General features: G+C 39.3%; 1 protein-coding gene and 1 non-coding gene across 2 annotated transcripts in view; one reads left to right on the top strand and one right to left on the bottom strand.

The window, feature by feature from the left end:
* CFAP44 (cilia and flagella associated protein 44) overlaps nucleotides 1–22151 on the bottom strand; it is a 99287-nt gene extending 77136 nt beyond the window's left edge. The window contains 8 exon segments of the mRNA XM_032479202.1: nucleotides 279–495; nucleotides 3869–3926; nucleotides 3928–3972; nucleotides 8575–8737; nucleotides 12011–12170; nucleotides 12699–12854; nucleotides 14888–14989; nucleotides 20279–22151. Coding sequence (XP_032335093.1) covers nucleotides 279–495; nucleotides 3869–3926; nucleotides 3928–3972; nucleotides 8575–8737; nucleotides 12011–12170; nucleotides 12699–12854; nucleotides 14888–14984 — 896 coding nt within the window. The 5' untranslated portion in view covers nucleotides 14985–14989; nucleotides 20279–22151.
* Nucleotides 5763–5834, top strand: TRNAT-UGU. Its single transcript has one exon. It is a non-coding gene; the product is annotated as a tRNA-Thr (tRNA).
* Nucleotides 22152–24471: the final 2320 nt, after the last annotated feature.

The raw sequence follows: 24471 nt of genomic DNA on the forward strand, positions 1-24471 counted from the left end.
ACACAGCACGCTAATGTTAATACATTATACAAACCTGTAGGAAGAGAAGCCTACAAGAAGGCAGCAAGTTAAATTTAAAAGCCTTTCTTTTATCTGCACTGTCTTCAGCAATAAAATCCCCATTTCCAATTACAAAAGCTGCACAACAGTTTTTTAAAGTAACACCATAAAAAATATCCTGTTAACAACACCAGCAAAAATGTCTCCAGCTGTTTAATCCTCTTAGCAAAGACCCTTACGATAAACTACTAGCACCTGTTCTCAGTCACACAACCTACTTGATGTGGCCTGATCCTGATGTAGTAAGCTGCTCGTCGTTTTCAGGATTGAAAGTAACCTTAAAAACTTCCTGGGAAAAAGCTTTTGTCCTCAGTAGGGGCTGCTCTTCTTTCCAGTTCCAGATGGTTAGTGTGTGATCGGGGTTGCCGCCAACAGAGGCCAGCAGGGTACCATCGTAGTTAAAGTCCACGTAAGCATAGGCCAGTTCAGTCCCATCTGAGAGGATGAAAGGATGAATGGGAGTCTAATGCACAGGGGCAGCATTTATTTAATTTTCAAAACCATATTATCAAAAAAAAAAAAAAAAGGGAAAAAGAGAGAGCACCCTCGGTGATGTGCACTGACGGAAGAAGACCAAGAATCCCCTAAAGAAACAATTCCAAAATCATTCACCACCATTGGCTTTAGAATGAATTACATGTATGAGTGGTGAGGATGAAGAATTTTTAATCACATTTTACATGAGGAAAACGCTTTGAGAACATACTCCACTTTATGAAGCCAGGACAGAAAAGCATGCTAGATAGCAGAAAGAAATCAGCATTTAAAATTTGCCACTGAAAACGTCACAAAACAAAAATTAACGACTTCAGGTTACTGGTTAGGCATGTTAAGAGCTTAGACGCCGCCATTCCAGCCTAACAAGACAACTTTTTAGCTAAATAGACTGAAAAATCAACAACTCTTCCTGGATCTACAAGAGAGGGAAGGACACAGGGCAAAACGCTGCCCCCCAGACTAGAGAGACCAAAGGGTGAATACAGGGATTTACAATTTACCAGAGCGGAGACTTACAAGCAGAAACAGCCAGAACAGCTCAAGGAACCCACTGCCCGGCAGTAAAGCCTCAACTAGATCTGACGATTTGCTGTAGCCTCAGCGTGGACAAGCCTGAGAGTTAAAAACTCCAGAGGGATGCAGTCATAAGGTGGCCCCAACAATATTGTGAGATTGTGAGCTCCTCCAGGAGCTTGACCAGATTCCTGCAGTAAAAAATCTCGAAAAATCCCCCCAGGCTTCCAGCAGAGGAAAAGGAAAAGGAGCCATTTTGAAATACACCCGAGCATTCTGTTCTCCTTAATAAGGTCTACGCTCAGGGGAAACTAATTAACCAGAGCCTGATTGACCTGGAGAGTAAGTATCCAACTTCAGCCCACTCTCACCGTCCTGTCCCACTTAAGGGGGAAGAAAAATGCTGGGAAATGTTTGTGAAATTCACAGTTCAGAGGCACCAGCTCACTAAAAAATTGAGACCTAATCACAGGACTAAAAAAATGCTTCCCCTCCCCCACACCACAAGGACACTAAAGGCCTATTTCCAGCAGTTCTTTTTACCCAGTACATCACATCTAGCTAGCTATCAAGAAAAAAGTACAAGGCATACCAAAAAGCAAAAAAAGGCAATTTGAAGAGACAGAGCATGCATCACAACCAGACACAGCATAGATATTGGAATTATCAGACTGGGAACTTAAAACCACTATAATTAATACACCAAGGGCACTAATGGAGAAAGTAGACAACATGCAAGAATAGATGGGCAATGTCAGCAGAGAGATGGAAATCCTAAGAAGAACCAAAAAGAAGAGCTAGAGCTAAAAACCACTCTCACAGATGAAGAATGCTTTTGATGGGATTACTAGATTGGACACAGCTGAGGAAAGAATCTCTTAGCTACAGGGTGTCTCAACAGAATCCTCAAAAACTGAAGAGCAAGGAGAACAAAGACTGATCAAAACAGAACGAAGAGCTAAGGACTGTGGGACAAACACAAAAAGTGGAACATATGTGTGATGGGAATACCAGAAGGAGAAGAAAGAGAGACAGGAACATAAGAAATATTTAAAATAATAATGACTGAGAATTTCTCCCAACTTAATGTCGGATACCAAACTGCAGATCTAGTAAGCTTAGATATCACCAACCAGGATAAATGCCAAAAAACAAACAAACAAACAAACAAACAAAAAACTACAGTAAATGAAAGACAAAGAAAAAATACTGGAAGAAAAAAAAACATCCAGAGGAGAAAAAAAACTCTTATCTATAGAAGAACAAAGATAAGAATTACATCTGACTTCTCCTCAGAAATCATGTAAGCAAGAAGAGTGGAGTGAAATTATTTAAAGTGTTAAAAGGAAAGGAAAAAAACCCCACCAACCTAGAATTCTGCACCCTGCAAAATTATCTTTCAAAAATGATGGATAAAGAGTTTTACAGACCACCAAACATTGAGGGAATTTGTTGCCAGGAGACCTCCCTTATGAGAAATGTTAAAAGAAGTTCTTTAGAAGAAAAATGTCAGAAATTTGGATTTAGATAAATAAAGGAAAAGCATTAAAGGAGTATATGAAGGTAAAATAAAAACTTTTTCTTATTCTTAATTGATGTAACAGATAAGAGTCTGTTCCAAACAAAAGCAACAATGTATTAGATTATGTATGCTTATGTATGTGTGTGTATATATACATATATATGCTTGTGTATAAGTAAAATGAGTGCTTACAGATAAGCTTATATATAAGTGAAATGAATGACAGCAACTAAGATGCCCCTTCGTAGGTGAATGGATACATAAAATGTAGTACATACAGACAATGGAATATTATTCAGCACTGAAAAGGAATGGCTATTGAGCCATCAAAGACATAGTGGAAACTGAAATGCACATTACTAAGTAAAAAAGGCCAACCTGAGAAGGCTATATACTGTATAATTCCAACTATATGACATTTTGGAAAAGGCAAAACTATACAGTCAATAAAAAGGTCAGTGGTTGCCAAGGGGGGACGGGGCAGTTATGAATGGACAGAGCACAGATGGTATTTAGGACAGTGAAAATACTCTGAATGATATTATAATGAGGGACAGATATCATTATACATTTGTCTAAATGAATATACAACACCAAAAGGAACCCTAAGGGAAATTAAGGACTTTGGGTGGTTATGGCATTACTGTTGGCTCATTCTTGGTGAAAACGCGCCATTCTGAGACGTGGTGTTGATGAGCAGGCTATGCATGTGTGAGGGGAGAGGTATATGGGAAATCTCTGACCCTTCCTCTCAATTTTATTGTAAACCTAAAACTGCTCTGAAAATAAAATCCTTCTTAAAAACCGACTGCTGAAATTAATTATGTGGAAAACAGAATTGTAAGATACTTGGGCTACAGTATCAACTATTCAATTAAACACCACTCTGGATGTTGCTATGAAGGTATTTTGTAGGTGTGGTCAACATCTCTAATCAGCTGACTTTAAAGATTATCCTTGATAACCAGGGTGGGCCTCATCCCATCAGCTGAAAGCACTTAAAAGCAGAACTGAGGTTTCCCTGAGGAAGAAGAAATTCTGCCTGAAGATGTAGAATCAATTCCTGCCCAAGAATTTCCAGACTGCTAGCCTGCCCTGTCAACTTCAGACCTGCCAGCCCCCAAAATTACATAAGCCAATTCCTTTGAATAAATCTCTCTTCTACCTCCTACTAGTTCTGTTTCTCTGGAGGAACCTGATGCTACAACAATGTTACATCTTCAGAATGTTGTTAACCTTGAACATGGGATATTTTAGAGATTCTACTGGACTCACCTTGAAGGATTCTGTAGGGCCTCAAAGAAGGATATTCATAAATGATAATCTTTGGGAAAAGCTCCTTTCTCTGCTACTGTGAAGCAAGTTTTATATGGGTGAACCTATAAAAAATAAAATCTCACTAAAGTATTAAAAGGGAAATTGTCATATAAACAGTTCTATTAATACAGTACTTAGTATCTGTTACTTTATAATTTATTAGGATCAACTCCAGTAGAAAACTCAAAACTAGGCATCTTTTTCCTACAACATGGATGGACCTGGAGATCATCATTCTAAGTGAAGGAAGCCAGAAAGAGAAAGAAAAATACCATATAATATCACTTATATGTGGAATCTTAAAAAAAGACACAAATAAACTTATCTACAAAACAGAAACAGAATCACAGACATAGAAAACAAACTTGTGGTTACCAGGGGTAAAGGGGGTTGGAAGAGGTAAATTGGAAGTTCAAGATTTGCAGATACTAATATATATATAATAGATAAACAACAAGTTTATACTGTATAGCACAGGAAACTATATTCAATATCTCATAGTAACTTATGGTGAAAAGAATATGAAAACGAATATATGTATGTTTATATATGACTGAAACATTATGCTATACACCAGAAATTGACAACATTGTAAATGACTATACTTTAATTAAAAAAAAGGTCATCTAACAAATTCTTGACAATGAATATAACTTAAACTGAAAACAAGAAGAATACTCATTTAAGTTTCACTTTCATTAATAGAGGCATATCTAACTCTACAATTTAAAAAATTGCCATCAGAAGAAGCTAGAACATTGAGCAGGCATCAGAATCACAGGGAGGGCTTATTAAAGCTCAGATTACAAGCCTTAACACCAGGTTTCTGATTAGTAAATCAGGGCTGGGACCTGAGAATTCAGTTACAATTCTAACAAGTTCCCAGGTGATGTTGATGCTGCTGGCTCGGGGTTGGGGGGGGGGCACTCTTGGAGAACAGCTGAGTTAGATGAATTGTTTACCCTGCATATAAATTAACTTACATATTTGAATTAAAAAATTCATGTTTCCAGAGTAGGTTACATCACAATTTCTAAAATTTCACCTTGGACAAACTTACCAGAAATGGATGTAAACTTAGTGGAAGTGTGAAAGATAACAATATTTCCAAGCCAGAAGTAGAGGAAAATATAGTAAATAAGCCCTTGACAAACTATTTGTGTCAGCATTTCAGTAATAGCCATATAAATTGGATGGAATCGTAGGTTCACTTCTGTTACTTTTGTTTATTCCTGCCAATGTGCAGGAAGAGTAAATGAGTAGTCAAAAAATAAAAATAAAAATAGGCTGTTATAAGAAAAGCTATTTAAAACACACATTTATAAAATTCCACTTTCAGTTACCATTTTGCAACTCCTGATTATATACCTTAGGGAGTATTCTCGGGCACAGAGGGCACTGGAAGTCCTTGTACCCAAGATTAGGTTCTTGCTCTTCTTCATCCCTCCGCATGTGGGAACCTAAGACCCATAACAGGCTGTCTTCCAACTGGTAAGTCGCCTTTTATTCTTCAATTCAAGTAAATACCCATCACTTCAGCTTGGAACAAGGCTTGTGTTTATAGGATGGATACTCAGTGAGATAATGATAATGTTGAAAACAGATAACATTTATTGAGTACTTACTATGTACCAGACACTAAGTTTGACATGAATTAATTTCCTTAAATTTCACATCAACCTTGTGAGGTTGTATATCATTTTTATTCCCACCTTATTGATGGGGAAACTGAGGAAAAGAGAGGTTAAGTAACTTGCTTGAAGTTATACAGCTGGTAAATGCAAGAGCGTGGATTCAAGCCAGGTGTTGGGGCTAAGAAGAAAATGGAACTAAAAAGTAGTAGATTCAAGGGGAGGGTATAGCTCAGGGGCAGGGTGTTTGCCTTGTAAGCATGAGGTCCTGAGTTCAATCCTCAGTACCTCCAGCGCTACCAACAACAAATAGCAGATTCTATGAATTTAGTGAGAAATGCATTGAGACATTTCTAGATTCCCCACTTACAAGGGAATATTCTGTAAGATATGGGGGTCACAGAAATCTGAATGGGCATTCAGGCAAATCTTTCACCTGTTTAGGTCTTGTCTATAGTAAGTAAAAATACTTCTGCTCTTCCAGATCAGAAGCTGCTGTGGGGTTGGGTTTGCTGTTTTGCTTTATTTTTAGTGGAGACCTGGAACAGTAAGTCACTATATACTCATAGTCATACTCAACATATAGATTCACCCTATCTTTTCTGGAAGATAGTTTATATGCCCCGGAACACATTTCTCACAGGTTTCTCATAGCCTCATGGAAGAATTGCTCATCCACAAATAGATAACTGTTTCAGAAAAAGTGAAGCAATGTGGGCAGTGGAGGAAGGCCCCTGTCACGATCCAGGCTCCAGAAGCCCCAGCACACATGGAGACGAGCCCCGTGGACACACGAGTGCTCGGAGTCCAGGGGGTACAGTTTAGGGTGAGCATTCTTGACCACATTCTTGACTTCACTACATCCCTAAGCACTGACCTCAAGCCAAATTATCATATAGCAAAGTAAAATGGGCATTCCAAAACTCCTGTTGGCCACAAAGTGATAGAAAAACAAGTGAGTTAGATATTGCTGAGTCCTCTGCAGATGGTGTGGACCCCAGGGCTCATGACACCCCAAGATGGCCCCAGTTGACTTCCCTCCAGAGAGCCCGTGACCCTCACCTTGGGCCCATGAACATTTGCAACAGCTGGTCCCACAGTACCAGGTACTTGTATACATCTAGCCTTGGGGTTTTTTGCTTTTTAATATGGATCCTGTCTCTTTAGATGGATTTTAAACTCTGAATTCACAGGAGTCATGAACCCTTCTTCCTCTGAATCCCTGCATGTTTTGAGCATTGGCTGCAGAGTTTTATACAATAAATTCTTGCTGAATTCATTAATTCGTCTTATAACAAACTCCCTGAAGACAAAGACTTAATTATATACACATGCTATATCCAGATAGATGATCAAGAAGGAAACAAACCTGAGATTATCTTTGACTCTTTCATCTCACCACATCCTTAGGCAATCTAAGTCCTGTTTTTGGGTCTCAGATTTCCTCATCTTCTCCATCCCATTGCCATGTCCCTGCTTCACTCCCCAGATCAAGAATCTTCAAAACCTCCTCACTCACCTCCACTTCACAACTAAATCTAACCCGATCAAACTGTTTCCCACTGCTTCCTGCAGGCTTGGCCCATTCTCTCTGCTGGAGCCACATCAGTCTTTCTGCCAGAAGCCCTGGCCTCAGCATTGTGCTGTGAAGAGGGCCCTGCACCTCCTAGTTCCTTCTGGTCTGCTCACACCCAGCAGGAAGGGCAGGAGTGGGGATTTGGTATTTGGATCCGATCCCTCTAGAAACCCTCTTGAGCATCTCATGTGGAACTGCTGCTTGTTTCAGCCCCCAATCCTGTATATTTCTCCTCCTTTCCCTCATTGTCTCTCTCAGCCTCATCTGAATGGATGGTCCTCTCATGACTCCAGTGACACCGAGAGGCATCCCTCAGGCCATTGGTTACTGGTGAGAGTAGATCTAGGGACACCTGCTTTAAGGAGCAGAGAGTAGAAAAACAGCCAAGAGTAAAGCTCAGTTGTGGGGCCATTGCTACAGGGAGGTCAGGTAATTAGAAAAGTATTCTTCAGATTTGGCTATTAAGAGGGCCTTTGGTCACCTTAGTGAGGTGATGGGGAAACAGACAGCAGATGTTTGGCTCTGGATGAAAGCTTAAAGGTCACTGGGTAAAGAGAATGTATGGTCAGAGAGGGGCCTTTTAAACTGAGAACAAGTTGATTTAGTTTGCTTTTGGGCTGAGGATGGAAAGCCCAAGGAAGTAGAGGCTGAAGATACAAGAAAGATGATGACTGATGGAGACAGACACCTGAGGATGAAGAGAGGCTCCAAATCACACACAGATCCTTTTGTCAACTGCTCGAAACTACTGAGTGTGCAATCTGTACTTCATCTCTAATGTTCAACTCTATGTTCACATCTTACCTGGCATTTAGCTCTAATTCATATGTGAATTATCATTTGTGTTATTCACCACAGTGTTTTTGCAGAATAGCAACATACCATTCAGTGTGAAAAACCTGCATGACTGTGGGAAGTCACTGAACCTCTATTAGCCCTGGTTTCCTTATCTGCAAAATGAGATGGTAGTATTATTAATATAATAGTGTACTATTGCATGGGATAATGTCAGTGAAAGCAGTGGCTGCAATCACGGAATTGAAATCCACACATTTACTACCACAGATTACTCACATAGAGGATGAAATTAACTCAAAGACTTCAAAGAGATTTTTAAACTCATTATACGCATACATATATTTAGAATTTATGGCACAAAATAAGTTCTCTGTAGAGTTTTATTTTTAACATCTAAGTTTTCTATGTCTACCTCTTTTAGACTCATACCATCTCCAGTTGACTTAAAGCTGTGTCCTTTTCAACCTAAGTTCTAAAGGTGACTGCTTTGGAACCTGGTAATAAACAAAAATAAAACGTATGTATATAGCCCAAGAAAATGCCTTAAAGACTGCTGTGCATTTCATGTAATCCCACAGTACTGCATGTGGCCCTGGCACCTCACAGTCCAGCTGGTCTACAGAACAAAGAATTTTTTTTCTAAGTTAGTAAAGACATACCCCAATGACACCAATTCCTCTGCCACTGCTACTTCGCAGGTAGGTCTGTTCCTTGGTTTTCAAATTTAGAAGGATCAGCTGGTTCCCAGCTATGTACATCACGGTATTGCTGTCCAGAAGTTGTAGGTTGGCCCGCTTTCTGCAGTCATAACCAAAGGAATGTCTGAGGGAAAGCTGCTAAGGAAAAGAGGTGAACCAAAGTAACCACCCTAGAGACAGGAAAAGCAATGAAATCAATATGTTAAAAAAAAAAAAAAAAAACCAAATCCTTAGATAAAGATTCAGTGTTGAAGTATGAATTTTACACCAAAACTCAGAGTTTTTAAAAAATGTATTACTAATGCAATCTTGTTTTTAAATTATGTAAAAATTCTCCTACTCTGATTTAGTCAATATTTTAATTTTCTTAGGAAAATCCTGAAAGCATACTAATTTTGTTTGCAGTAAAAAATCAAGTTAAACTTTCAATTTGGGTACTATAGAGAGTAAAGTTGTCCCCTAAATAACTTCATTTCCCTCTCTCCTGCTGAAACTAAATCACATCATAATGCGGGAGGAAGTCTGTCTTTGTCATCTTTGTTCTCCTAATGCCTGTTTAGTTTGTTGACTGAACACAGTAAAATGATCCTGTAGGTCTCTTCCTTGATGCTGAAAGATAAGCCGTTTAAAATTCTGACATGCTTGTGAAATTGACACACCAGTGATTATGTAATAAATTCACATAAATATAATTGAAATGTTATCACATGAAAAACCATGAAAACTGACTAAATAATATGTAGTATGTAAGAATATAAAATAAATACCCTAACATTTCCTTTCTGAGATTATTAGTGTGTATGGGTGTGTAGATGAGTGTATATGTGTGTGTGCATTTATGCTATAGAGTAAAACTGCATTAATTCAAAATAGAGGTTTTAAAAATCTGAGTTATAAAACATCTTTTAAATGTACTTTATCACTCCATTCAAATTCAAATTACTATAACCCAAGATATAAATGTAATAATAGATCAATCTATTAAAGAAATTATAGCTTGCCAAAGAAACATATTATAGCGTATCTTAAGGAAATAGATTCCTATTTTCGAAGAACTCACTGCTGAACACAAAAGTTGAAGAATCATTGGAGAAATCTTTATTTCTTGAGCCCTTATTTAAAAAAAATCTGATTTTAGAGAATTCACCTTATTTCTAAGTAAATATTTTCAGAGAAAGAAATTATGTGGAACTTTTAACAAGAAGGATATATAGAATGTAAAAAAAAAAGATTTTAATGAATGCGATTTGAATTGTAAAGTACATACAAATTATAATGAACTACAAGTTACTTTCCTTATCTCATTGTCTAACAGTTAAATTGAAAAAGAGAGAGAGAATATTTCAGAACATTTGATCTGTTCAAGAAAAAGGAATTTTATCAATTTAAAAGATATAAATGCCTAAAACTGAATCTTATAAAGGCATATGAGTAAATATGTGATCCAAGCTCTAGATGAAGCTGCTCTGGCCTCGTGGTTAATATCCGAGGACTCTTTACAAAGAAAAGAGTGGAATCGACAGTCCCTGGTCTTCCAGAGTCCGGTGCAGGGCAGAAGTTTTGCCTACCCTCTCCTTCCCTCTCCCCAGACTACGCTCTCACCTTTCCTTTTTCCTCCTCCCCTTTCCCTTTTCCCAGGCGCCAGTGTCATACTTCAGAGGGCTGAAAGTATGTCTGTAACTGTGAGAGTAGAAGTGGGCTGCCATCTCTTCACGACCTTGGATGACAGTGGGGAATCAGAGATAGGATCGGCTACCTAGTATTACCATGTCTAGTTTCAGGGAGATGACTCTTACTTGCTGCTGCTTCGATCTTAGTGGGTGAGACTGTAACTTCCCAAACTCTTTCCCTATAAATCACAACCTGCTTGAGGGCAGAGACTGATTCTCACTCCTCTCTGCTTCCTGGAATGCAGACCACAGTGTTTAGAGCCTATTAAGTTGAATGAGTGAGTGAGTGAGTTGAATGAATGAATGAATTCATAACTGGAGCCTGATCTTTCCCTTCTAACCCCAGAGGACAAGGCAGCCCCTAAGCAGAGCTCTGAAAGTGTTTTCACCTCTTCAGGTGTTCTGATATACATTCAACTCCCTTCTGTTTTGTCTTACCCTCCCTTCTGGCTCTTCTTCCTAACTTCCTATCAGAGGCCCCGGGCCCTCACTGTTCATTCGTGGCCATTGAGGACCTCTGCGTTAAAACGGGGTTTAAATACCCTGTTAAGTTCTGTTTGGCGTCTTTTATGACTTATGCTGTGGTTTAGGTGATATGTTATAAATTACACATTTCTTGATTGATTTAGAAGACAGAAATGTTAAAACTGAAGTAGATAAAGAATTGAAAGAGTACATGGGGGATATATGACAGCTGACTTCTTTGAGCTTCTCACAAGAAATAGAGATTACATTTGTTCCATCTCTAGGGAGTAGGACTAAGTCTAATGCAGGACATTCCAGAGAGGCAGGTTTTGATTCAAGGCCTGGAAGAGCTCTCTAATAATGCAAGCTGTTCAAAAATGAGATAACTTTGTGTGATTGCTCTGGTTGTGAAAGTGTTTAAAAAAAAAAATCTACAGCTTATGCAGCCACTCATCCAGCGTGTGTGGAAAGGATTCACGCATTGTGCCAAAAGTCAAGGCCTCTCTGACTCCATTATTTACAAACTAGGCTTCTCTCTCTAACACAGAGATCCTTGCAGCCTGGAGCAGCAAGTCCCCCGAGGTGGGGGCCAGGAGAAGGCAGCACAAGCACAAGTTACCGAGAGGAGACGTGATGAGGAGACCAGGAGGCCTCTGATTCTGTTCCTCAAGGCTGTCTTCTCTGTACCTCATGTGATGAATACTGTGAAAGCACTAATGCCTGGCAGTGGCCCCATCAGTGTTTCAAGAAGGGAGATCAAAGATTTTAACTGACAGTCATTGAAAAGAGGCTGCCAGGCTGGTAGAGGAGGTGAATGGGGATCAGAGGCCTCCTGGTCTCCTCATCACGTCTCCTGAAAGGACAGCCAGAAAAATCATCATTTCTCATTACGGTTGTTTGGCATCAAACAAAATCTTAGTCTAAATTAAGAGCAAGCTTTTCTGTCTCAGCTTCTCTAAAGGCCAAGCTTTTTAGAATGACCCAAGACAGGGGTTGGCAAACTTTTTCAGTAAAGGGCCAGGTAGTAAATATTTTAGGCTTTGTGGGTCAGATTGTCTCTGTTGTAACTGCTTAAATCTGCCCTTGCAGTGTGATGGCAGCCATACACAAAAGGTAAATGAATGAGCAGTGCTGTGTTCCAATAAAACTTTATTTAGGAAAAAAGGCCAGGGGCCAGATTTGGTGCATGGGCTCTAGTTTGCCAACCCCTGACCTAAGAAGCTGAAATTCCAAGACTATATGTATGTAACTGGAGTGGATACACAAGTGTGAGAAGATCCAGTGGTATGTTTGAATCCGGAGTCACAAAAGGCATCGAAACAAGTTCCATATAATTGTAGAAGAAGCTCTCTGATATTTTCTTCTTAACTTCCTCCTCTGCCTCTTCTGCAGCTGGGACAGGAGTTTCCATATACTGAGATTCTAAAAAGTTAAAATGTTTTAACTAAGAAGAGTGTCTGCTCAATCCTAAAATCATGTTTCATGAAGACGGGAGCAATGTACCCAGTCTGTCTTACTCCAGCAGTAACTACGACTACTGGCCCGAACATAGGATGCCACCCACTAATGAGCATGGGCACCGAGGCACACGCCTGTGTGCATCAGGGTGAACGCTGAGCCCTGCTCATGATCCCAGCAGTCCCAAAGAACAGTTCCCAGTCAGTTCCAAGAGAGAGTTGTTCTCACTAATCTGGGGTAGATCACTCTTTAGACCATCCCCACTCCCCAGGAAAACCCAGTATGAGAGTATGTGATCCTCAGAAATAGACTAGCCAACCCCAGAGCTGCTAAACCACCCTATCAGCATAAGATTGATGCTCTTTCTTTTATCACCCCCACATATCTTGCAATTTTTTTTAATGGATTTACAACTGTTCAGTTTGGGCAATTTGTCTTTAAAACAGTGACAACTACTGAACTGATTTAAAAAAAAAACCTAATAATACTTACCACCAGTGCTTTCTGCATAATCATCTTGAAGTGAACTTGAACTTCTTTCCAAATGTTCCATATATGAGTCATTGTCCCCTGAATATGATTCTTCCCCTTCAGTAAATGTTTCGTCTGTGGTATCTTCCAAAGATTTGTAATCCTCTTTCATAGCAGCTATTAAAAATCCTTTGTTTTAATAATTTCTAAATTTTAATGAAATATTTTCTTATTTCCAAAGTAGCTAGTACTTCCAATTCATTTGTGTTCTAAGTTGAATGAATTTTAAGCTCAAAAATCCCTACAAAAATCATTTTATTTGGTCACTCATAACTTTACAAAAATTTTTAAAAGCTTTTCCTGTGAGTTAATCTCTGTTTTCACTTCATTTCCAGTCCACTTCCACTTACAAGAAAATAAAATAGAAAGAAAAGAAGATTGGTCAAGTATGCTGCTATTACTTTTTTAATTCAATTTGATTTGACCAAAACTTATTATTTATAAGGACCTTTTATGTCAAAGATAAATAATGCACATTCAAGAACAAACTTGTCTGGGTATGACTACCTCTGAGTGATATCACAGGAATAAGTTAGACTGTTTGCTTCAGGATAAGCTAGAAGAGAAAGAGAGTTGGAATGGGAGTAGAACAGACCTAGGTATAAGCCAACATTCAGATCAAGTCCAAACATGGGTATGGTTCAAATATACCATGTCAAGCAGGCGAAAGGGCGGGGTGAACTTTCAGGAGAACAAGGCAGAAATGGTAAGTATGCCAGAAACAGTAGAACCACCGACTAGATCTATTTGAGATGAGGCTAAAAGATGAGGAATAAGGCCCAAGACTAACATAGATGAGGTGGGAAAGCTAAGCCAAGCCAATTAGCAAGACAACAGGACACGGTTCTGTAGGATTCGTGTATTTGTATAGAAAAAAAAAATTATCTTGGGCACCTAAATGGGCCCCACTGCTTGAATTCCCCCAAGGGAGAGCCTTGGGTAACTACCCTCCAATAACACCATTTAACAGGTATCTTAGATCTTTCTTGTGACCATCCCAAGCAAAGATTATTTCCCCATCTCAACACTAAAAACTTGACGTGTCGTCCTGCGACTTACCCCTGGGAACAGAGTTCAAGTTGCCATTAGATGAGTTAAGACTGCCAGTGAGAATGAGAGAATCATTGATAAAGGAATTGGCAGTGAACACAGATAAAGGAGAATAAATCATTTGTTTTTAAATTGAAGTATAGTTGATTTACAGTGTTGTGTTAGTTTCTGCTATACAGCATAGTGATTCAGTTCTACATATAAATTTTATTTTTCATATTCATTTTCATTACAGGTTATTACAAGCTATTGAATATAGTTCCCTGTGTTATACAGTAGGACCTTGTTGTTTAGCTATTCTGTGCATAGTAGTTTGTATCTGCTAATCCTAAACTCCCGATTTATCCTCCCCCCCGATTTATCCTACCTTTCCCCTTTGGTAACCATACAGAATTTAATGTAAATTTTGTAAATGAATTGATTTCCCCAGGACCTGATCTCCTGTAACTGGATAGTAAAAACTGTATTTCTGAAACTATATTTAGGATTAGAACTAAAAAAAGTCAAGATTCCACCAGGCTACCTAACACCATGATGTTCAGTCAGAAAAAGGCAGCCATCTTTTAAAACTCTTATTAATTATTAAAAATTATTAATCTTAAAAATCCTTCACTTCCCCTTCCATCTGCACTCTGTGATATCCTTCCATGCATGTCATCCAATTTAATCTTCAAACAGCTCACAATCATCATTTTAATAGGTGAGAAAATTGAGGCTTAGAAAGGTGAAATAATTTATCCAAGATCAAACATCTCAAAGTGGTAGACCCAGGACTTAAAACTGAAATCCAGCTCTTCTTTTCCACTACAGTGGTGTAAGAGAAGTCCATTAAAGACTTTGTAGACCCTACAGGAGAAAGCCAGCAGATGTGAAGATAGGTCATTATCAACACAGAGATGACAGTACCTTCTGTGTTCCAGGAGCTAGAGATGAAATGATTAAAACACAGACTCTGCTCTTAAAGAACTTAAGGTTTAATAAGGGAATTAAATGAATAAATATCATTCTGTCATATAAACTTAGATATGTATTCTTTAAAATATTATTCTACCTGAATTTAATAATAAAGACCCTAAGTGTAAATTATAATCTTTACTTACATCTTGTTGCAGATTTAAAGGACCGAGACTGCCTTTCATCACTCTTTGATCTATCTGATTTTCCCCCATCAGTATCCTGATCATCTGGTTCCTTCATTTCCTCTGTAAGCACAAAATTGAGAGAGAGAAATAGAGAGAGCTGTAAAATAGAAATCACTGACAGATTTTTTTGCCCCAAATTCCATGAGAACCAAACACCATGTGTGTTGATAATCCTATGTTTGCATGGTATCCGAAATGACTTTACCATCAGGTGGGTACAGCCACCATCAGAGACCTCTGCAGAATGGCAAAATATAATCAGATATTCCCTTCCTCCAGGCAAACTTTTCACCGTGGTGCCCTCTGGTTTTCCAGAAAGCCACAGTGAAAATAAAAATTAACCCTCTGCCAGCCTTCCTTTGGTTTACCTCCTTCTCTTCCTCCTCCCATCATCAAATTCCCCTGGTGTTACTAACCAATTTCAATTTTTAAATATTGTTGAGGACACCTTCTATGTATCAAATCTTATGTTAGCTAAATTATGGTACTGAACTAGAGAGGTATGATCCCTAACTTCGTGGAGCTTGTTTAGAAAGATAGGTGTTATACAAGCAATTAAAATATAATGAGTGTTACCAAAAATAGGGTGCTGTGCGTGCATCTAGCAAGAAGATTAAATCATGTCTGGGGTTAAGGAAGAGGCATTTGAAGACACAGGGTGATGGGAGATCTTTAAAATCCAAATTCTATCATCTAGTACATTTTATATTCCTTTCAGTTTGGATACACAGGCTTGCTTTCTGTGCTCATACAAGTGACTCACTTTAGAATGAATAATTAAGTAATATCTGCTATTACAAGGCAGCGTCAGTTATGGCAGGTTGATTGCAGATGATCACATACTGTGGGTAAACATGTTCAGATAGCCACAAACATATCTCAATGCCATTTCCTCCCTTGATTTCAAGGTTCTCCACAGTTTAAAGCAGTTCAATTCTTAAAACTATTGGTCATCTTTATATACAGATGATACTATGTCAGGCCCTGCAGATGATACAAAGATGAGCACTATACAGCCCTTGGCTCTAAACAGTTTACAGTCTAAGAAAAAGAAATTGACAATTCTCTTTTCATATCATCTCAGAATAAACTTCTCTTCTAAATCACTGATTCAGACCCATCTGAGGTTGACCAGGATGGTCTGATCATCATGATTGAAGCAGCACTCTAAATGAAGATTTCCTTGATAAAAATCAACATTTAAGGTACTGGAAGGAAACGAAACTACTCTCTAAAGTGCCATGATGCAGGCCCCAAATAGGTGGAGGTAAGGCAGTCCCTCAACAAAACTGAACTGATATTCTATTGTTGCTATTCAATTAAGAACTAAATGAAAAATTTTAGTCTGCAAATTTCAATAACACTTCAGTCTGTAAACAGGTATTGTTTCACTTTCCTATTGTTGTCATACAAATTTAGCAGCTTAAAATGGCACCCATTTATTATCTTCCCAGTTCTATGGGTCAGAAATCCAAGCACAGTTGTGACTCAGCTGGTTCTCTGCTTAGAGTCTCACAAGGTTGAAATCAAAGTGTGGGCCAAACCCTCTTCATTTCTGAAGGCTCTGGGGAGGAATCTATTTCCAGGCTCACTTAGGTTGTTGGCAGAATCCAGTTCCCTGTGGTTGTAGGACTGAGGTCTCTGTTTTCCTGCTGGCTGTAGGTCAGTTTTTCTAAGCTTCCAGAGGCTGCCTGCATTCCCTGGGTCACGGCTCCCTTCAAAGCCGGCAACAGTAGGTCAAGTACCTCTCAGTGAGTTACATCTCAGTTTTCTTTCCTGCTTCCCACCAATAAAAGCTTCATGAGATCATTTCCTACCCTTTAGTCTTTCCTTGTCTGCATACACTCATTTTTAACATCCTATAACTGAACATTAACTGGGTATAGATTCTAATCAAGAGCCTGTAAGACCTAATAAATTTACTCATAAATTGATCATAAAATGGGTAAGAAACAATTATGCTAACTGAACCACTCTGCAAACAAAGGATCTGAACCACAACAAAAGGTTAAATGGTGTCAAGACAAAAGTACCACACTTTTTGTTATCATAGACAATATAATCCTCAGGTGGCTAATACCACCATGCAATAGACATTAACATCACCAACCTAGGTATACCAGGTTGTGTATAGTATGAAAGAAAATACTGGGGCTAAATGAATTTGCCCTGTCTTCTGAACTAGCGACACAGGACAAAAAATACTGAGATTTTTAGATTTGGGGGTCATAAAGGGTGACTGATGAACCTGTGAAAAGCAGGTGAGCAGGTCAGGTAGGAGGGGCTCCTGGAGTGCCAGAGATTAGCAGTGTAACTGGTGAGATGGAATAAGGTAGACTTTATTTGTTTGTTTTGTTTGTTTGTTTAATTGTTTGTTTTTAGAATGAAGGGGTTGGGAAGGTGTATTGTAACCTGATGAGGCTTTGATGCCACAGACACTTGGGTTCACATCCCAGTTTCTCCAAGGAAAAAAGGTTAAGTTGGCCAAGGGCCAAGCCCCAGCATCCCTTAATGTGTTAGTCCTTTTATATGTAAAATCAGAATAATAAGTCATCTGGCAGAGTTATTGTAAGTACTAAATGAGATCTTATATCCATAGTTCTCAACTGTGGCTGCACTTTAGAATCAGTTGGAAAACTTTTTACAACATACCATTCTCAGGGTCTCACTCTCTACATAATTCTTTTGTGCAGCCAAGGATAAGAATCAGAGTTAAGGACCACGGGTTTATATAAAACTCCTGTAGGTACTGGAAAATGGTAGTTGTTTTTACTATAGTTACTACACATTCTCTTTAATACAGTTAGGGCTCAATAAACATCATAGGATCTTCAGAGTTGAAAGAGGTTTAATCCATCCAACCTCCCACCCAACATAAGTCACACACCTATACTCAGCCCAGCACCGCTAGAAAAGCAGTCTAGTGTGTTGGTCAGGCTGAGAGTATTGGCTAGAACTGCACTGACCGGGCTCAAAGCCCAGCTCTTCCTCTTACTAGTTGTAAGGTGTAAACAAGTATTTAACCTCTCTGTGCCTTCTCACCTGTAAAGTGCAGTACCTACTTCATAAGGTTGTTCTCAGATCCCAATAAGTTAATACAGTAAAGCTTTGAAATAACAGTGACTGTCACTCAGTATGTAAAATAGTTGAAGGGATGAATGTATTAATCCCTGAATAAATGAACAAATGAAGGAACACTTCTAAAGATGATCAACTTCAATTTTAACATTTCAGGTAAGAGGATGAGCACATTTCTGTTAATGTTCTCAGCTCTAGTTTTTAGTAAGTTCATTTTATGTTATATGAAATCTCCCTCCCTGCAACTTGGGTCTATCTGGCCCTTATTCTTCTGAGAACACATAGAACAAGTTTTTCCATTTACTACAGCCATTCAAATAATTGTAGCTGGTTTACTTTCCTCCCCAGATCTTCTCTTTTCCCAGCTAAAGCATCTCAGTTCTTTCAACTATTCCTTGCTAATATGTTTTCAAATCTTTTCAGCATCCTGATAGCTCAAGAAATTAAATTCCAATCCACCATATATCCCTCCCAATTTTGTATGTTCTTCGAAGGATCCGGATACTTTCCAGAAGATATAAACTATCACTTTACCTGCTGGGGACACTGTATTCCTTCAAGGCAGCCTAATATTACATTATCTTTTGGGTAGGAAGGCTGGTTTATCATACCCTGACTCACATAATCCATTTGTAACCAACTAGAATAACTAAACCTTATCTGCATGTTCCTAACCATGTCCTATCTTATACAACTGAACTAGCTAGATTTGGAAGTCTATCTACAGAACTATCTTAAATCTGTTTCCTGGACTCAGGCTTATTGGTCCAGCCTGTGGCTAATTCTGTTAACCAGCTCTTTAGGCAGACTGTCAAGTTTCGTGTCAACCCTGAGGAAGTGTAAACAGAAAAGAAAATCATAGTATGCAGTGGTGCAGCGGGTGTGTTGCTAGAAGGAGGTTGGCTGGAGGCCAGACAGGGTGCTCCCCAAAGTGACAGTACTCAGATTCATCCCCTACATTCCAGGGTCGGTCCCCGGTCCCCACTCTCACAAACTCCAACACTCCATCTCAACAGTGTGCCAGAGCTGTTCAGGTTGAGATTCACAAAGATGACTGCATATAAACAGATACTTTGTTTTTACTTTATAGTGTGAAATACAAATGTGAAGAGAATAGTAGCTCCTGGTTTGTTAATGTTTACTGTGTGTCAAGCACAGTTCTGAGGATTCTACACATATTATTTCATATATTTCTCAAATCTCTGAGTTAGGTGCATCTTACAGATGAGAAAGCAGAGCAGGTACTCTTTGAATCCTTCCCTCTCACTCAGTTCAGGCAGTTGGCTCCAAGTCCTGTTGCCAAGTGTCCAGTTATCCAGCCTTTTGTATCTATCCCCTCCCTTCTACTCTCCTGTCACCATCCTAGTTGTGGCCCTCATCTCGTCACACTTCCATCATTTCCACAGCTCATTCTCTCCCTTCTCTGGTCCGTTTCTGCACTGCCACTTATATTTCTAAGACACAGCTTGCAGTGCACCATTCTTCTTGTTTAAAGCCATTAATGGTTCCTTGTTGCCATAGAATAAGAACTCAGATTCCTTGGCATGGCCCAAAGGTCCTTCATCTTAGAGTCTGTAATTCACCTCCTGCCACCTCCCCACTTCCTGGACCCTCCTCAGCCTCTCCTCCTCCTCAAAGGTTTCTCATCAATATTGTAAATTGACTGTACTTCAATTTTTAAAAATTGTATCTTAGAAAGTTTACATTAGTAGCCATCTGGGTCAACTCATAATTGGCTGGACTGACACACTGAGCTACTATATCCACCTGTGTGCAACAAAGATTTACTGTGCACCTACCATGTCATGCATAGGCCACACATCTTACCTGAATTCTCCTATTTAATGGTAACAAGAACCCTATGAGGTAAGCACTATCACCTTCCCTTTTAGAGATGAAGACTAAAGCATAGAAGGTCAACTTGCCGAGTGTCATACAGCTTAACGTGAGAGGGGTGGCTTGCTTGACCCCAGAACCAGGCAATTTCCCACCGACTCCCTACTTCTGGCTCGGCTGGGTCTAATTCGTACTCCTGGATTACGAACTCCTTGCAGGCAGGAACAGTGTCCGCTTTGTATCTAGTGTGTAGCTCCATGCCTGTGAATGTTGTCACTTCAAACGTATGTCTGATCCACAGAAAGGAGAAGGAATGTGTCCCAGCCAAGCCCGGAGAACACTTGTTGGCCTTAAGAGAAGTCCAAGTGAGGTTCACTGCTCTCTAACAGATTGGGAAGTTGTGGGAACTGCCAGGCTGCTGAGGTCCAAACTTACCGAAGGCGCCGATCTCCGCAGCGAGTTCCTAGTCACAGCATCTGCCCAAGGTCTCCGTTTACCGCGGTTGCCAACGGCAACACCACCCCGCCTCCGGGAGGGCGGAGACAGGCGTCCGTGAAGCTCATGCGCCGCCTAGAAGCAGCTTTTTAGAGAAATACCGCAGCGTGCCCGGAGGACATTCAATCTTATTTGCCTTTCTGGTCCCGGCTATTTCGTGGTCCATGACTCAAGATCAAAGCCAAACAGAAAGCCCAGCATTTTATCAGCTTTTTATCCCAGTTTAATTTTTATGTCCAGCTATATTATTATCATCATCCTAAGGATGCTTCATTGATAATTAAATGAAATGATCTGAACAATTTTGAAAATATGCCCAATGATACAAAATGGCTCAAAGGGGCCCTGATCGCACACAATCATCAACAAAGATACGTCGCAGGGCGAATTTCCTTTTACTTCTTTGTTTTACACTATGTTATCTTGTTGTCCTTTAAAAGTAAATATTTTATGTTGTGGGCTCCTTGGTCACGGGACTCTAGGCGCACAAAATACAGGCCTAGCTTCGCAGATTTCTCGGTTCAGCAATCTGCTCTTCAACTGCTCTGTGGCACAGTCAGCGATTATACTTATTTTTAAGTACCTAACTAATCTGACTGCTTACAAAACGTTTTGAAATGGCTACAACTTCGCAATGTGACAAAAGACTTTGTGCCCAGAGTAGGTAAAGGATTCTTGTAATTCAACAAGAAAAAAACTAATCACCTAATTTTTAAATGGGCATAGGACTTTGAATACTTCACCACATCGGATGTACGAGCCGTCAATAAACACATGCAAAGATGCGTAACAGTAGGCCCCAGGGAGATGCACGCTACAATGTTTACACTCCGCACCCACTGGAATGGGTAAACATTTTAAAACTGTCTGCACCAAATGTGGAAGGATGTGGAGCAAATGGAATTCTCACTATACTGCTGTTGGGAATGCACAGTAGCACAACCACTTTGAAAAAACATTTGGCAGCTTATTTAAAAGTTAGATACATAACAAGCCATTCCATGTCCAAGATATTACCCAAGAAAATCAAAAACATCTGTCCAAAGCTTGAACATGAACGTTCACAGCAGCCATATTCATAAATAGCAGAAACTGGAAACAACCCAAATGGCCATTGACAGGTGAATGGATAAGTATCTATAAAATGGAATACTACTCAGAAGTAAAAAGGAAGAAACTGATACACACAGCATGGATGAATTTCAATTAGGATGAGTGAAAGAAGCCAGGCACAAACAATAATACAGGTGTGTGATCCCACTTATATAAAATGCAAACCAATCTATCGTGACAAAAAGCAGATCAGTGGCTGCCTAGGGCTGGAGCCAAGGGATAGACGCACTGCAGAGACAGGAGGAATCTTTTAGAGATGGCAGAAATAGTCTTAATTGTGGTGGTGGTTTGTGTATATATATGACTGCCAAAAGTCAATGAATTGTTCTCTTTAAATGTATGTATGGATGTCGTTTAATGTCTATAAATTATTTCTCAATAAAGTTGATAAGAAAAAGATGTCTGTATTATATTTTATTAGTTCCATAATGTTCCACAATGATCTTCCAAAAATGTTGTACCATGCATTTGTTGGGAACATTAAAATGTTCTCCTTAGTCAAGTATTCTGCAGGATTAAAAAACAAGAGCATTATCCTTGCTGTTAATTATTAAATAGTACATCCAGGGTGTCAAAAAGTCAGAAGACATAGGATAAACTAATTTTTTATTGAAGTATAGTCAGTTTACAGTGTGTCAATTTCTGGTGTACAGCATAATGTTTCAGTCATAAATATATATGCATATATTCCTTTTCATATTTTTTTCATTATAGGTTACTACAAGATCTTGAATATCTTATGCTATACAGTATACTGTATAAACTCGTTTATCTACTTTATATATAGTAGTTAGTATCTGCGAATCTTGCACTCCCAATTTAACCCTTCCCACCTCCCTTCCCCTCTGGTAACCATAAGTTTGTTTTCTGTGTCTGAGTCTTTCTGCTTTGTAAATAAGTTCACTTGTGTCTTTTTTTAAGATTCCACATATAAATGATGCCATGTGGTATTTTTTTTCTTTCTGGCTTACTTCACTTAGAATGATGATCTCCAGGTCCATCCATGTTGCTGCATATGGCATTATTTTATTCTTTTTTATGGTTGAGTAGTATTCCATTATATATAAATACCGTATCTTCTTTATCCAGTCATCTGTTGATGGATATTTAGGTTGTTTTCCATGTCTTGGCTATTGTAAATAGTGCTGCTATGAACACTGGGGTACATGTATCTTTTCGAATCAGAGTTTCCCCCCTGGATATACATCCAGGACTGGGATTGTTGGATCATATGGTAAGTCTATTTTTAGTTTTTTAAGTAATCTCTATATTGTTTTCCATAGTGGCTGCACCAACTGCATTCCCATCAGCAGTGTAGGAGCATCCCTTTTCTCCACACCTTCAGTATTGGATAAACTTATTTTTAAACAGCATGTTGGTTACATTTTTCAAATACTATGCTCAACATGTTTTATTTCAATCTCCAAACATCTTTTCAGGTGAAACAGCTCTAAATTTAAAGCACTGGGTCCAGTTATTAGTTTGAGAAAAACACAAATTCACTACAGAATGTCTGAAAAAATCCAGAAACACAGAAGGAACAGTGTATTTATTTGTACACCAAAAACTTGGCAGTCATCATTACTGAATGCTTGTGAGTCAGGTCCTTGTTCTTAACATATTTACATATATGTACCTCACTTAATCCTCACAACCCTATAAGAAAGGTATTCTCCCTGACTTTCAAGTGGGAAAAATGAGATTAATTTGCCCATGGGACACAGCCCAAGTAACAGAGATGGCACGAGAACCCAAGTTTTCTGATGACAACCCTTGCGCCCTTGGCCACTATGCTATATTAGTTATTTCTTTCCAGTTAGTACAAGTCCAATAGTTGTTTTAGAAAAGAGCTTCAAGTCCTAGCTTCCTTTCTTATAAGCACGCTGACATTGGGTCACTTCCTCCGCCTCTAGAGCTCAGCTTCCTCATCTGTAAAGGGCGGTGGGTGGCATTTAAACATGACCAACTCATAGGCTTACTGTGTGATTTAAACAGATAAGGGGCTAGTGCAGCTCAGCACCATGCCTGCCACAGCACAAGCTCAATAAGGCACACCTACTACCTCACGGGGCTTCCACAGCACACGCCGGGAGAGGGCAGCGCAGCACAGGCCCTGGAGAAAGATGGCCTACCTCCCCAGTCTAGTGCCGCCACTCCCTGCTTACGTGACCTTAAGAGACTGCTCACCTCCTCGTACCTCATTTCTTCATCGGCAGAGTAAGGATACAGTACTTACCTCATAACAGTGTCAAGAAGTCTGTGGCTAAAACAGTACCTTCGCAAAAAGTAAACAGTTACTAAATTCTGCCAATCCAAATGATTTTGCTATACAGTATAGGAATGATTATACCCTCAACTGTGGATTGAACTATCAATCTAGCTTCTCTTTCAAGCTGCAAATTGGAGAACTGTAAATTTTATTAAAGTTTAGCAAGTGATCAGCAGCTTTCTGGGGCTGGAAATTGGAGGACCTATATGTTATAAAAAAAACTTGCTTCTAAACACAGGTAATGAGTTTGGACTGTTAAAGTAAATACAAATGCAGTACATCACAGTCAAATATAGCAGAGTTCCCCTGTCTGCAATGCTACAGATCAATGGTTCTCAAATTTGAACACGCACCAACTCACATGAAAGGCGTATTAAAAGAGCTTCTGATCAGTAGATCTGGGGTAGAGCCCAAGAACTCTCATTTCTAACGTAGCGAGGTGATGCTGACACTGCTGGTTGGGGCTCAAGACCCACTGATGCAGCTGGCTCTGAAAGCTGATAAAGAGGGGCTGATGAAGGTAATTAAAACCAAATATGCACTAATTATGACTTGGGGATAAGAAATGTCTTTATAATGATGATTCCCAAGCTTGGCTGTGCACTGGAATCATCTCAGGAGGTTTTTAAAACACGAATGTTTCTGTCCTTCCCCCAGAGATTCTAATTTAACTAGTCTGGGGTGAGGATTAGGCACCGGGAATTTTAGAAGGTCCGCAATGACTCTAACGGCAGCTAAAGTTGAGAAGCAC

This window comes from Camelus ferus, chromosome 1 (assembly GCF_009834535.1).
Source record: "Camelus ferus isolate YT-003-E chromosome 1, BCGSAC_Cfer_1.0, whole genome shotgun sequence".
Taxonomy (NCBI): domain Eukaryota; kingdom Metazoa; phylum Chordata; class Mammalia; order Artiodactyla; family Camelidae; genus Camelus; species Camelus ferus.